At 31.9% G+C, this 12782-nt stretch overlaps 4 protein-coding genes across 4 annotated transcripts; 2 read left to right on the forward strand and 2 right to left on the reverse strand.

The window, feature by feature from the left end:
* Positions 1-1748, forward strand: LOC128954987 (uncharacterized). The gene is made up of 3 exons (XM_054300611.1): positions 1-902; positions 1250-1442; positions 1541-1748. The coding sequence occupies exons 1-3, from the start codon at positions 152-154 to the stop codon at positions 1746-1748; spliced, it is 1152 nt and encodes a 383-aa protein (XP_054156586.1). The 5' UTR covers positions 1-151.
* Positions 1749-2812: 1064 nt separating this feature from the next.
* Positions 2813-4606, reverse strand: LOC128954988 (uncharacterized). Its single transcript, XM_054300612.1, has 3 exons — positions 3394-4606; positions 3110-3287; positions 2813-3023 (listed from the first exon to the last, which is right to left on the reverse strand). Exons 1-3 carry the CDS (start codon positions 4568-4570, stop codon positions 2813-2815), a joined length of 1566 nt encoding a protein of 521 aa, XP_054156587.1. The 5' UTR covers positions 4571-4606.
* A 271-nt stretch (positions 4607-4877) lies between these two features.
* LOC128954991 (uncharacterized) lies at positions 4878-8635 on the forward strand. The gene is made up of 6 exons (XM_054300614.1): positions 4878-5000; positions 5080-5933; positions 6322-6493; positions 7199-8070; positions 8126-8306; positions 8446-8635. Exons 1-6 carry the CDS (start codon positions 4888-4890, stop codon positions 8633-8635), a joined length of 2382 nt encoding a protein of 793 aa, XP_054156589.1. The 5' UTR covers positions 4878-4887.
* An 809-nt stretch (positions 8636-9444) lies between these two features.
* Positions 9445-12713, reverse strand: LOC128954992 (uncharacterized). Its single transcript, XM_054300615.1, has 7 exons — positions 12591-12713; positions 12239-12542; positions 11563-11826; positions 11475-11508; positions 10072-10916; positions 9752-9932; positions 9445-9670 (listed from the first exon to the last, which is right to left on the reverse strand). Exons 1-7 carry the CDS (start codon positions 12711-12713, stop codon positions 9445-9447), a joined length of 1977 nt encoding a protein of 658 aa, XP_054156590.1.
* Positions 12714-12782: the final 69 nt, after the last annotated feature.

The following is a 12782-nucleotide window of genomic DNA, read 5'->3' on the forward strand; positions in this document are numbered from 1 at the left end:
TGGGTACCAAATAATCGCTTGATTTTACAATACATTACATACTATATGTATGACAATAACATCGATGGTCTAAAAAACATTGTTTAGACACCACTGTAGTAGTAGTAGTAGATCTGGTAGGTTGTCATCATCATCAGCATCTGGCACTGGTATGCCATTATCATACACACATATCCCACAACAATGGTGGCCACTAACTAATAGATCGGCTCTGATGATGGACAACAATGATAACAACAAACCTATCAATTTTGTGGGCAACGGCGGCCAACCGGATGGCATCGATATCGATGCTATCAGAAAACATTGTATCCGATCAATCGGTATAATTGTTATAAAAAAACTGGACAATAGTGACCAGATTTTTACTGAAGGATCAGGTGTTTGTGTGGCCAACACCACGGATACCGGTTGTCTACTGTTGACTAACTATCACGCGGTCACCCATTCGCCAGTAGTCAGGGTTATCTATAAACCCGACCACAACGACAATAGAGTATACGTAGAGTTAGCCGATGTCCTGTATGTTGAACAGCACTGGGATCTGGCACTGGTCCGACTACAGCGTCTGAACAGCCTATTCAATCCGATGCCAATGGCCACTGAAACCAAGTTTGGCCAACCGGGTTGCATGTTTGGTCACGGACAGATAGCCTTTACTGTACATCCGGGTCTGGTAGTGCAGCCGTCGGTTCAGCTAAACAATGCAAACGACACGTATAGGATAAGTACTGTACCGTTTGCCGGTCACTTGCCTATCGTAGCCCATACGGCCGTCAATGTACCGGGGTTTTCCGGCTGTCCACTAATCGATACCGATGGCCGACTAAGCGGTATTGTTTGGGGTGGGTTTGTCACCAGAGGCCAGATAACGTTTGCCGTCGACTATCAAACAGTTAACGGTATGTCATATATATGATATATACTGTATATACAGTATATATCAGGGTTGCGAAAGATGAGGGGGTAGGGCGAATTTATTTGTTATTTATTTGGCAATTTAATGGGAATTTAATGGGAATATATTAGAAATTTACTCAAATTTGGCGAAAAATTGACGTTTAAAAATGCAATAAAAATTATTCACCCCACCCTATTCCTCCCCCAATTTTTTTTTGCGATATTTTTGCCATTTTATTCCTCTATGCCCCCCCCCCCCCTGGAATCGAAAACCCTGTATATACAGTATATATCCCTATATTGTTTGATATACTAATAATTTAATGTTTATAATGTCTAATCCCCTTAGAGTTTATGTTGAGGGCCATTAGCTATGTTGATGCATATACAGGTATAAACCTAAATCGGCTCCGGAACCTGTATTCAATGTTTGGCTCCAGTAATAGACAGTTGGCCCTAATTTTGGCCAAACATTACGATGAATTTGATAGCAATAATGTTTGGTTTACTATCGAGGAATTACTTCCCGAATCCCAACCATTGTATTGTATTTTTTTGTTTGTTTTGTCTAAAAAAACTATAATTTACTATTTAATTGTTTTACTAATTAATCAATTAATTAATGTTTTATTTATTTAAGAAATATTGTCAACCGATTTGTAATGTTCGTCAATGACCAGCCGTTTACCGACATTGAAACCATACGGACAGTCCTATCAGTTGGCGACGATAGCTATCCGACTATTCAATTGACACTTAGGTCTCCAATGTATAGGTATAACAATCGATTTGATTGGAAAGTTAACATTACATCCATGAGCCCGGATGTCAAGGCATTTGTTTTCTAGAGTTTATTTTTATACTAATAAATATCTATATATTAATAAATTAATTTGTAATTTATAATTAGTAAACAAAACATATTTATTGTATTAAATAGTATTATAAATATTATTTATTTATTTTATATAAAATATATATTAAAATTAAAATTAGATTTGAAAAAACTAGTAATTAATTGTTTAGTCTAAAATTAATTAAATAAATTATTAAATTAAAGTTGTGTACATCATTACTGTACATCAGTATAATTCAGTGTATATCACTGTAATTTATGTATATCAATCTAATTTGTTTACATAAACGTAATTTGTTTACATCAACGTAATTTATGTATAGTAACATAATTTGTTTACATAAACGTAATTTGTTTACATCAACGTAATTTATGTATAGTAACGTAATTTGTTTACATCAACGTTATTTATGTAAGATAAGATATGAAATAAGATAAGAGATAGTTACTATCTATTTATTAGTCAGTATATATGATTTCATTTTTTAAAATTTAATATTAGATTAAATTATTATTACATCAAACATTAAAATTAATTTAGTAGATAGGATAATCATTATTAATATTAAAATGTTTTAAATGTAACATTAATTTTATTATATTATATATATTTTTTAATTTTATTACTATATATTTATATATACTTATATATAAACTTTATAACTGCCTGTATCCTACTTAAAGTGACATTGACATTACATCCATGAGCCAGGATGTCCAGGCATTTGTTTTCTAGAGTTTATTTTTCATAATAAATATCTATATCTATATATATATATTTATTTATTAGTAAATAATATTATAATTTATTATTTAGTATAAGTTATTAAATTATAAATATTAAAAACTGTATTTTATAGGTATTATAGATAATTATTTATTTATTTTTTCAAAAAAAAATCTATATTGTATAAACAAAATTACTATAAGTAATAATAAATTACAGTTATTATTTATCAAATATTTAATAAATTTATTATTAATTGACAAACAAATATGTTTAAAATGTTACAATATATATATATATATATATATATTAGTTTTAAAATAAAAACTCTAGAAAACAAATGCCTGGACATCCGGGCTCATGGATGTAATGTTAACTTTCCTATCAAATTGATTATTATACTTAAACATTGAAGACCTAAGTGTCAATTGAATAGTCGGATAACTGATTTCATCGCCAACTGATAGGACTGTCCGTATGGTTTCAATGTCGGTAAACGGCTGGTCGTTGACGAACATTACATATCGGTTAATAATATCTCTAAATAATAATAAACAAATTAATTAATTAATTAATTAGTAAATTATAGTTTGAACTATTAAAACAATAAAATAAATAAACAATACATTGGTTCGGATTCGGGAAGCAATTCCTCAATAGTAAACCAAACATCATTTTTATCGTAATGTTTGGCCAAAATTAGGGCCAACTGTCTATCCCTGGATCCTATTATTGAATACTGATCCCGGAGCCGATTTAGTCTTTTATTAGACACTTCATACTCCAAGGCCCGCAATATAAACTCTGGGGGTATGGGGGGAGGGGTGTGACATACAGTACAAACAAACAATTATTATTATACAGTTATACCAAACAATATAAAGTAGTATTAATACAGTATATGACATACCGTTAACTGTTTGAAAGTCGATGGCAAACGTAATCAACGATTTTTCCATAAACCCGCCCCAAACTAGACCGCACAGTTGTCGGGCATCGGTATCGATTAGTGGACAGCCAGAAAAACCGTGTGCATTGATGGCCGTATGGCATACAATCGGTTGGTTATCATTGAACAAATTGCCGCTAACACAATAGCTATCGTATACATTGAATTGTTGGGCCAACGGTTGGACAACTAGACCTGGATGTACTGTCCAAGCTATTTGGGCGCCGTGACCGTACATGGCTATCGGTTGGCCAAACGCTAAACTATCGGCTGATGATGATGATTGTTGGGCTTTAATGGGCATCGGTTGAAATGTATCGACCATACGATGCAATCGGACTAATGCCAGATCCCAGTGCGGCTCAACATATAAGACATCGCCTACTTCTACAAACAAGTCCTCGTCGTCGGTGTCGGAGTCGGAATCACTGTAGGAGTCGCTGTCGGTGTCGGTGTCGGTGTCGGTGTCGCTGTCGGTGTCGCTGTCGGTGTCGCTGTCGGTGTCGCTGTCGGAGTCGCTGTCGGTGTCGATGTTGGTGTCGTTGTCTGTGTCGCTATCAGTGTCGGTGTCGGTGTCAACGTCCAATTTGTACATGACTTCAACAATAGACGAATGGCTGACCACATGACAGTTGGTTAACAATAGACAACCCTGTTGTCCGAAATTGTTGGCCACAATAACACCGGTTCCCTCCGAATAGCCCAGTTCATAGTCGTCCAATTCGCTGGTAACTACCAGACCTATTGATCGGATGAAATGTTTTCTGATAGCCGCGATATCGATGCCATCCGGGAGGCGTCCATTGGTATCGTTGGTGTCCATCAGCCGAGCCGATCTTGTTGTGAACCGCCACCGATACTGGTGTTGTTGTTGTAGTAGTAGTATGGGTGCAGATGATGATGACATACCAGTGCCAGATGATGATGATGACGACAACCTACCAGATCTACTACTACTACTACAATGGTATCTATACGTTGAGTATCTAAGTGTTGGTGGTGTCCGCCATGTGTTGTACTGTATGGCCATTACTATCATCGGTACCGATAGTATAGCTGTTGTTGTTGTGGTCGTCATCTTTAGCCGTCTTATTGCTAATAATTGTTTAGTGATTAAGATATTGAATATGTTTAACATTTTTTGGCGGTTATATCGATACGTTAGGGATTTATATGTTGATGTCATCCCTGTGGTGTCTGACTGTATGGCCATTATTATCGGTACTACCGATAGTATAGTTACTATTGTTTTTATAGTAGTTGTTGTTATCAATTAATTGTCTTTTAGCTAATAATTGTTTGTTGATTATTATGTTATTGAAAATGTTATGTTTTATTAATATTTAACTTAAATTTTATTTTAAATACATTTTTTTTGAATTAATAGTTAATAATTTTTTGTTTATTGTTTGCACGCACTTGTTGTTTGAAGTTTTTTAACACGTGATCAAAATCATGATTTTTTTTTTAAAAAACAAGTTTTTAGATAAGTTAAGATACCCTACCCTACCCTACCCTACCGTTCCTAATACTCCTAATAATCGGTTTGTTAATATGATATACAATCGGTTTGTTAATATAAAAAAAATAAAATTAAACATAAATTTATTTAAATATTTTAATTGAATAAAAAAATATTATTTACAGATTATTTAGTGTGTTATACATACCGTCATCACTGGTGATGATGGCGGCAGACAATTGGTGGACGACAACAAACAACAGTAATAATAGGCAACAATGGTCTCAATGGACCAATAGATTCAAATCATTACCGAATCGGTGGCCAACAACAACACCGACAATACGATCGGCACATACTATCATCAATGATGACGACAACAACAACAACGACATAGATATTGGATATATTAAACGTTGTTTCAATCAGACAGTAGTCAAAGTGTTGGTCCAGTCGTTGGTCGATAACACCAAACCGATAGCATTGGGCACAGGGTTTCGGCTCAGTGGTGGTCATACAGATATGATGATCGTAACCAATGCACACGTAGTCAAAGGCGCGCATTTAGTCGACGTAGACTTGTATTACAGATATCAGTTGACCAGATGTACGGCCACTGTTGTCTATGTTGAACGGCACCGGGATCTGGCACTGGTAAGCCTTAGATATCAGTTAAGCAGCGATAGTTTTCCGGCCCGTGATATAGACAGATCACGGATATACAATCAAGGTTCGGATATTTACTGGGAACCGGTAGCCACTGTCGGCCATACGGATACACCCGTTCGCTGTAGTAAACTATACCAATCGGGTTATGTCCAGACCGTGGGTATTCAACTCAAGCAACTGTATTCGCCCGGACGTATCGATTTGGTTAATACAGGGGAATGGCATCAATTTATAATGCATTCGTCGCCAGCAAACTATGGCTATTCCGGCGGTCCATTGATGACATCGATGGCTACCGTTTTAGGTGTGACAACATTGGCCAGACGTGAATATGGTTTTTATTTTGCCACTACTAATGTCGATCTATTAGGTTAATAGTAATAGTAATTAGTAATTAGTAATTAATAATTAATAATTAGTAATTAGTAATAGTAATAGTAATTAGTAATTAGTAATTAGTAATTAGTAATTAGTAATTAGTAATTAGTAATTAGTAATTAGTAATTAGTAATTAGTAATTAGTAATTAGTAATTAGTAATTAGTAATTAGTAATTAGTAATTAGTAATTAGTAATTAGTAATTAGTAATTAGTAATTAGTAATTAGTAATTAGTAATTAGTAATTAGTAATTAGTAATTAGTAATTAGTAATTAGTAATTAGTAATTAGTAATAGTAGTCTATATCTCTATAATGTTTTAATCTAACAAAATTATAATCTTATAATCTATTATTGTCTCTAAAAAAAATTATTATTAGATTTTATTGAAAAAAGTAGACAATATGAACAACATCTAAGTGATAGACAATTAAATCGCCAAAAATGTCATACATTGGAACCGGGATTTAAATTAGGACTAATTTTATCAACAAATTATGAAAACAATACCCAATTGACAATTGAGAATATAATACCCGAATCGCTTAATGGGTAAGTAATTAGTAATGGGTTTTAAAAATAATTAAAAATAATTACATTATTTTTTATTTGATGATAAATATTTTCAAATGAATTTTTTTGTAAATTATATATTACTTTAATTTGTTTTAAAAAATTGATTTTTACAGTAAATTTATTAGTCAACAAATTATTGATATTGATATCAAACAAATTAATGACAAACTCAATGGTTTAGCAACTGGTAGTATAGACAACAACAAAAACAACACTACAATTGAACTAATGGTCAGATCAGGACCTAACTTACCATCGATGCCAATGTCGATGACTGTCATTGATTATAATCAAACAAATTTACCCATTATTTTCTAATTTATATATTTTTTTTAGTATTTATTTGTTTTATTTAATTTATTTGTAAATATTTTATGTTATATTAATAACAATGATGATTTGTAACTAAATTAATACACAATTAATAACAATAACAAAAAATAAATTAAAAAATAAAACGATATTAACTTTGTTTAAAATATTTGAATTTGAATTTTTGTTTTTTTTATTAAATAGTTTTATTGTCAAATTTGTAATAATTCAATATATATTATTTTTGAAAAATATGTATAAATTCAGATCTATTATAGGATATTATAGGTTACTTACTATTATATTTCAATATAATAATAATAATCATTAAAAAAAATCAATAAATAAAATATATGATAATATTTTTAGCAGATTATTGAGTGTCTTAACCATACCATCATCACTGATGGCGGCGGCAGTGATAATAGCATACAATAAGTGGCAAACAAATAGCAACAGTAATCGTAACCAACTATTGTTTTCAAATGGCAAACGGTTTCAAACCAATAGATTCACATTATTATTATCATCGCATCCGTGGCCAACAATAATGACAACCATACGATCGGCCCATACTATCAAAGATGACAATCGCATCAACATTAAGGCCATAAAGTTCCGATGCGACCAATCGGTAGTCAAAATTATGGTTCCGTCGCTTAACGACAGCCAAAATAAATACATAGCAAACGGTACAGGATTTCGGTTGAATGGCAACGAAATGTCGATCGTAACTAATCTACATGTAGTCGGGGGCAGTCAGTCAGTACAGGTTAGTATGTATTTTTATGGTGGTCTGGATATCGTAGCGGCCAATGTTGTCTATGTGGAGCCGGCCCGTGATCTGGCACTTTTGGTGCTTAATAAACCCGATAAAGATCTATTTCATGGCCAACCGTTTGATTCCCGGACATCAACAACGACTACTAATACTACTACTGCCGATGTTTTCGGCGAACCAGTGGCCAGTATAGGTCATACACAGATAGTTGGCGAAAAATCGTGTCAATCGGGTATTATACTAACCGTTGGTATTACTGTCGACAAACTACACGGTTATGGTTATGTTTTTCCGACATTTATCGACAATTCACGTCAATTGTTGGTACATTCGGCACCCATACTACGTGGGTATTCGGGTGGTCCGGCCCTGACCGCCGATTACACGGTAATCGGCGCACAGATTATGGGTACACTTAAAGATAGATTTTCATTTGCCATCACTTGCAACGATATATTAGGTATTAATAATAATAATAATAAAAATAATTTTAATTATATGCTATTTTTTAATAGATTTTATTGAAAATAGCAAACGATATGCTAATGGATTCAATGATAGACAATTGAATCGCACAGTAAGCTATACATTGAGACCGGGATTGAAATTAGGACTGATTTTATTGTCCAATACTATTGATGACAACAACAGTACTGAGTTTACAATTGTTAATACAATACCCGAATCGCCTAATGTGTAAGTAATTGATATTATTATTATTGGTGTAAATTATTTTAATAAATGTATTTTACTGTTAGTTGTAAATTACAACTTGTAATGCTATTGTATAATGTTTTCATAATTTATTTTATTTTAATTATTTGATTTTTAACAGTGAATTTATTGGCCAACAAATTATGGATACAACTATCCGTGAATTGGCTAACAAACTCAATGATCTAACCCGTGATAACAATATTATTTCATTGACTATGAGATCTATGGCGGACACTACCAAACAATCGGAGTTAATGTCGATGACTGCCATTGATTATAATGAAACAAATTTACCCATTATTTTCTAATTGTTTTTTTGTTTGTGTGTTTTTTTATTATCTATTATTTTAAACATTAGAGTATAAAATAAAATAAATAATTTATTAACTAATATTTTTTTATAATTGATTTATTACTATTACTATTTAATTATTTTAATATATTGAAACTTTTTATTATACAATCTCAGTATAATTAAGCTAAAAATTATCAGTAATATCATGTGTACAGTATGTGATATTAACTCAAAATACAAAAATTGCGTGCAAAATATAATTGTTATTTTTTAAAATTTACTAGTTTGTCCCGCGCAACATGTATAGCCGTGCAATTCTTTTATTAATTTTATAATATTCATCATAAGTAATTTTAATGAGACTTAATTTGTTTTTACAACTACTAAATAACCTAATGTAACAAAACTACTGAACCAATACACATTAATTAGACTAAACTTTTGAGAAATTTTAGTTTTTATATATATTTAAATAATTTTAATAAATTTAAATAATCGTACACTACTTTGTAATTTGTGTTTATAATGTACGTTATTTGTGTAAATCAACGTAATTTGCGTATATCAAAGATTAGAGATTTGTAGTTTATATAAAACAATATTTTTACTATATTATACACTATATTTAATTAATTATTATTTTCATTTATATGTTTTGTATTAAATACCATTAGTTTTGTAATTATATGATATTTTTAATGAATAAAATGAATAAAAAAAATAATTTACTTTTATAAGTATTTTCAATATTTTTTATAATATTTATTATGTTTATTAATAATATATAATAATATTATAATATATAACGTTATATATATATTATCAGAAAACTAATGGCATAATACTAATGTCCTGTTCATCGATGGTTTCTATAGTATTGATGTCAATGGTTTTCATACTGTCCTTACTATCACTACTACTGTCATCATCTATGGTAGACCTAATGGTCACTTTGATTTCCAATCTATTATTGATAGCCAATCGAATATCATCGACAGTATTGCATACCTGACCGTTAACTAAACAAATACGTCTACCAATAATACCACTGGTGTTGTTTGGGACCAAATAAACAACCAAAATGATTAAAGTTATGATATATTTTATAATAATTATAATGATAACAAACATTGCATTAGTTGAGGCCATCGGAAGTGCCGACTGTACAGTAAAACAACCGGAAAATGGTTTTGAATCAACTATTAGACCCATTAGTCGTCTATTGGACTGAATATCCCATTCAAATCGTTTTCTTAGACGGGTTTGATTTCTACCCTCTCTTCCATAAACTATAGCCCTATTGAAAAACGCTTTGTATTTGAGAAACAAAAAGTAAAACATTTTTAAAAATATATTATATATAATATATATATATATATATAATAAATTTTTCAATCAATTATTAAACATATTAATAACAGTATATCTATTATTATTTGCTTCAAATACCTGACAATGTTTTATAATCGATAGCATAGCTTATAAAAAATCGTTCACTAATACCGCCCCAAACAAGACCACACAATTTGCCATTGATATCGATTGCAGGACTTCCCGAAAAACCCGGAACAGTGACCATATTAGTGGCTATGATCGGTAATTGTTCGCTACCGGTTGATATTCTAACGTAATACATATAGGGTGTCATATTTTTGTCGACCAGTGGTGTCCTAATCATACCCGGATGTAGTTCATAGTGTATATCATTGCCATTGCCGAGCATAGCTACCGGTGCACCGAATCCGATACTTTTATCGGCTGCCAGTTTGTTGGTTATCGTCAGTATAGTCGGCCGGTCGGACACTTCAGACGGTAAACTCTGGAGATGAAGTAGTGCTAAATCACAGTGCGGTTCACAATAGACAACGTCGGCCTTAATTAAACATTTTTTTGCCATCCGATTCTCGTAACTTATCACAAATTCGACCCAAACTACCGGTAGCTGTACGACCACATGATAACAGGTTAACAGTAGACTATTGTCGCCAACAAAAACGCCGGTTCCATCCGAATGAAATACCCGAATATCTTCCATTGATGGCCGTATAACGCGACCTACCGATCGGATGCACTGGTTTTTCATGACAATCATATCGATACCATCGACGCCTGGGTTCATAAGCGCTGCCGATCTAAGACACTGATACCGATTGTTTGTTTTTGTAGACAATTGTCGGCTACTACTGGACTTTGTCCGTAACGATTGCCAGTAGTTAACCGCTGATGATGACAACAACAACGGCTTATTGTATGTCCACCAGATCACTGATAATGGTATACATATCCCCATTGATCTGTAAAATTATATATTATAAATATGTTTCAAATATATTTTTTGGTTTTATTTTAGTTTATTTTATTAATTAATAGCAATATATAGTAGAAAAGTAATAACCGAACCGATAATTAATTAATTTTGCCGACAATAATGTATACATAATACTGTATATAAATGGCTGTTGTATAGTATAGCTGCCACTTGTTGTTCACGCGATTAATATTTAATACAATTTTAAAGTTAAATATACAAATATCGCGTTAATTACAATAGATTTTATTAAATATAAATATATTATTATGAAATAATATTTTACATTGCAAATTAATATATATATACCTGTATATACTGTAATTAAAATTACATTAAAGGGTTGTATAATTGTTTTATACAATCAATAAAAAAAATAAAATTATCTAAATTGTTGTGAAGTACGTGTCGGCGCCAAAGATATTCGGCTAAATGTAGATAAAGGTTATCTTGTGGTATACCCCCTCTTAAAAGATTGCGTTTCATAGCTCTCCATTGAGATTCAATGGTCTGTGTGTTTGCACCAGAATGTGAATTGACAAACTCTTTCGAATGATTCACAGTAAAATGGACAAAACCTAAAAATTAAAAAATTAATTAACTTAATAATATGTTTTATCTATCATTTATACCATTGTCTGTTAGTCTATAATATCCAGCCCAACAGTCAGACACAATAGTTGTCCCAATTTTTACATGCTTACGTATCAAAGGTAAAAGAGTGTCGGCATCTCTTTTATTTAGGGGACATATTTCTAAACGAAATCTACCTCCACGTCGACAATTAGCTCCTATTTGAATCTCAACTAAACCTAAAATCCACGTCCCATCAACTAGTCGACCTCTATTGTACTTTCTTTTACCAACTTTTGTTTCGTCAATTTCTACGACAACTCCTGAATTAAAAGTTATCAAAATATTATCATTATAATTAGGTTTAGGTTGCGGTCGGAACTCCAGGTTAGGTAACAGAGCAAACACTAATACACTATCAGTTTGGTATTACCATTATAATTAGGTTTAGGTTGCGGTCGGAACTCCAGGTTAGGTAACAGAGCAAACACTAATACACTATGAGTTTGGTATTACCATTATAATTAGGTTTAGGTTGCGGTCGGAACTCCAGGTTAGGTAACAGAGCAAACACTAATACACTATGAGTTTGGTATTACCATTATAATTAGGTTTAGGTTGCGGTCGGAACTCCAGGTTAGGTAACAGAGCAAACACTAATACACTATCAGTTTGGTATTACCATTATAATTAGGTTTAGGTAACGTGCATAATTAAATATGTATCATATACTACCTTCTCCTCCTAAGAGATCAACTGATTGATATTTTTCGACCCAATCAAATACCACTTCTCGACAAAAGTTAAGCCAATCACTTATAGTGTTATGAGATGTTGTTTTAATTAAATCACTTGTTTCTCGTTTAATGTCCTCATATTTTGTTGTGCCGACCGAAAACAGGTACGTCAAGATTATTATGTTTTCAATGCTAAACTTTGATCCAGAAAACCTAGTATTATTCAAAGCACTTAGTCTATAATCATGAGGTTGTCCATGCTTTTGGTGGCACCGGTACGATAATTGTTTGACAATTATCTTCTATGAAAATAATTTTTTAATGTATTTTTTTGCAAATTAATTATTTACCATTTCGTTGTCACAAATGGGACAATTTTTAGTTGCTAATAATAAACCCATTGTTATACACCAGTTAATCATTGTCTCCTGTGAGACAAGTATTAGTCTAAATAATGTCTTTAGATTAATCATTTTGTTCACTAAATTTAAGTCATAGCTTTCAAAAGAAACATAACTTTCAAGAAAAACTTTACAAAGAAA

The sequence above is a fragment of the Oppia nitens genome, unplaced genomic scaffold (genome assembly GCF_028296485.1).
Source record: "Oppia nitens isolate AA-2021 unplaced genomic scaffold, nextdenovo-longstitch-racon4-pilon3 scaffold2_pilon_pilon_pilon, whole genome shotgun sequence".
Classification (NCBI taxonomy): Eukaryota; Metazoa; Arthropoda; class Arachnida; order Sarcoptiformes; family Oppiidae; genus Oppia; species Oppia nitens.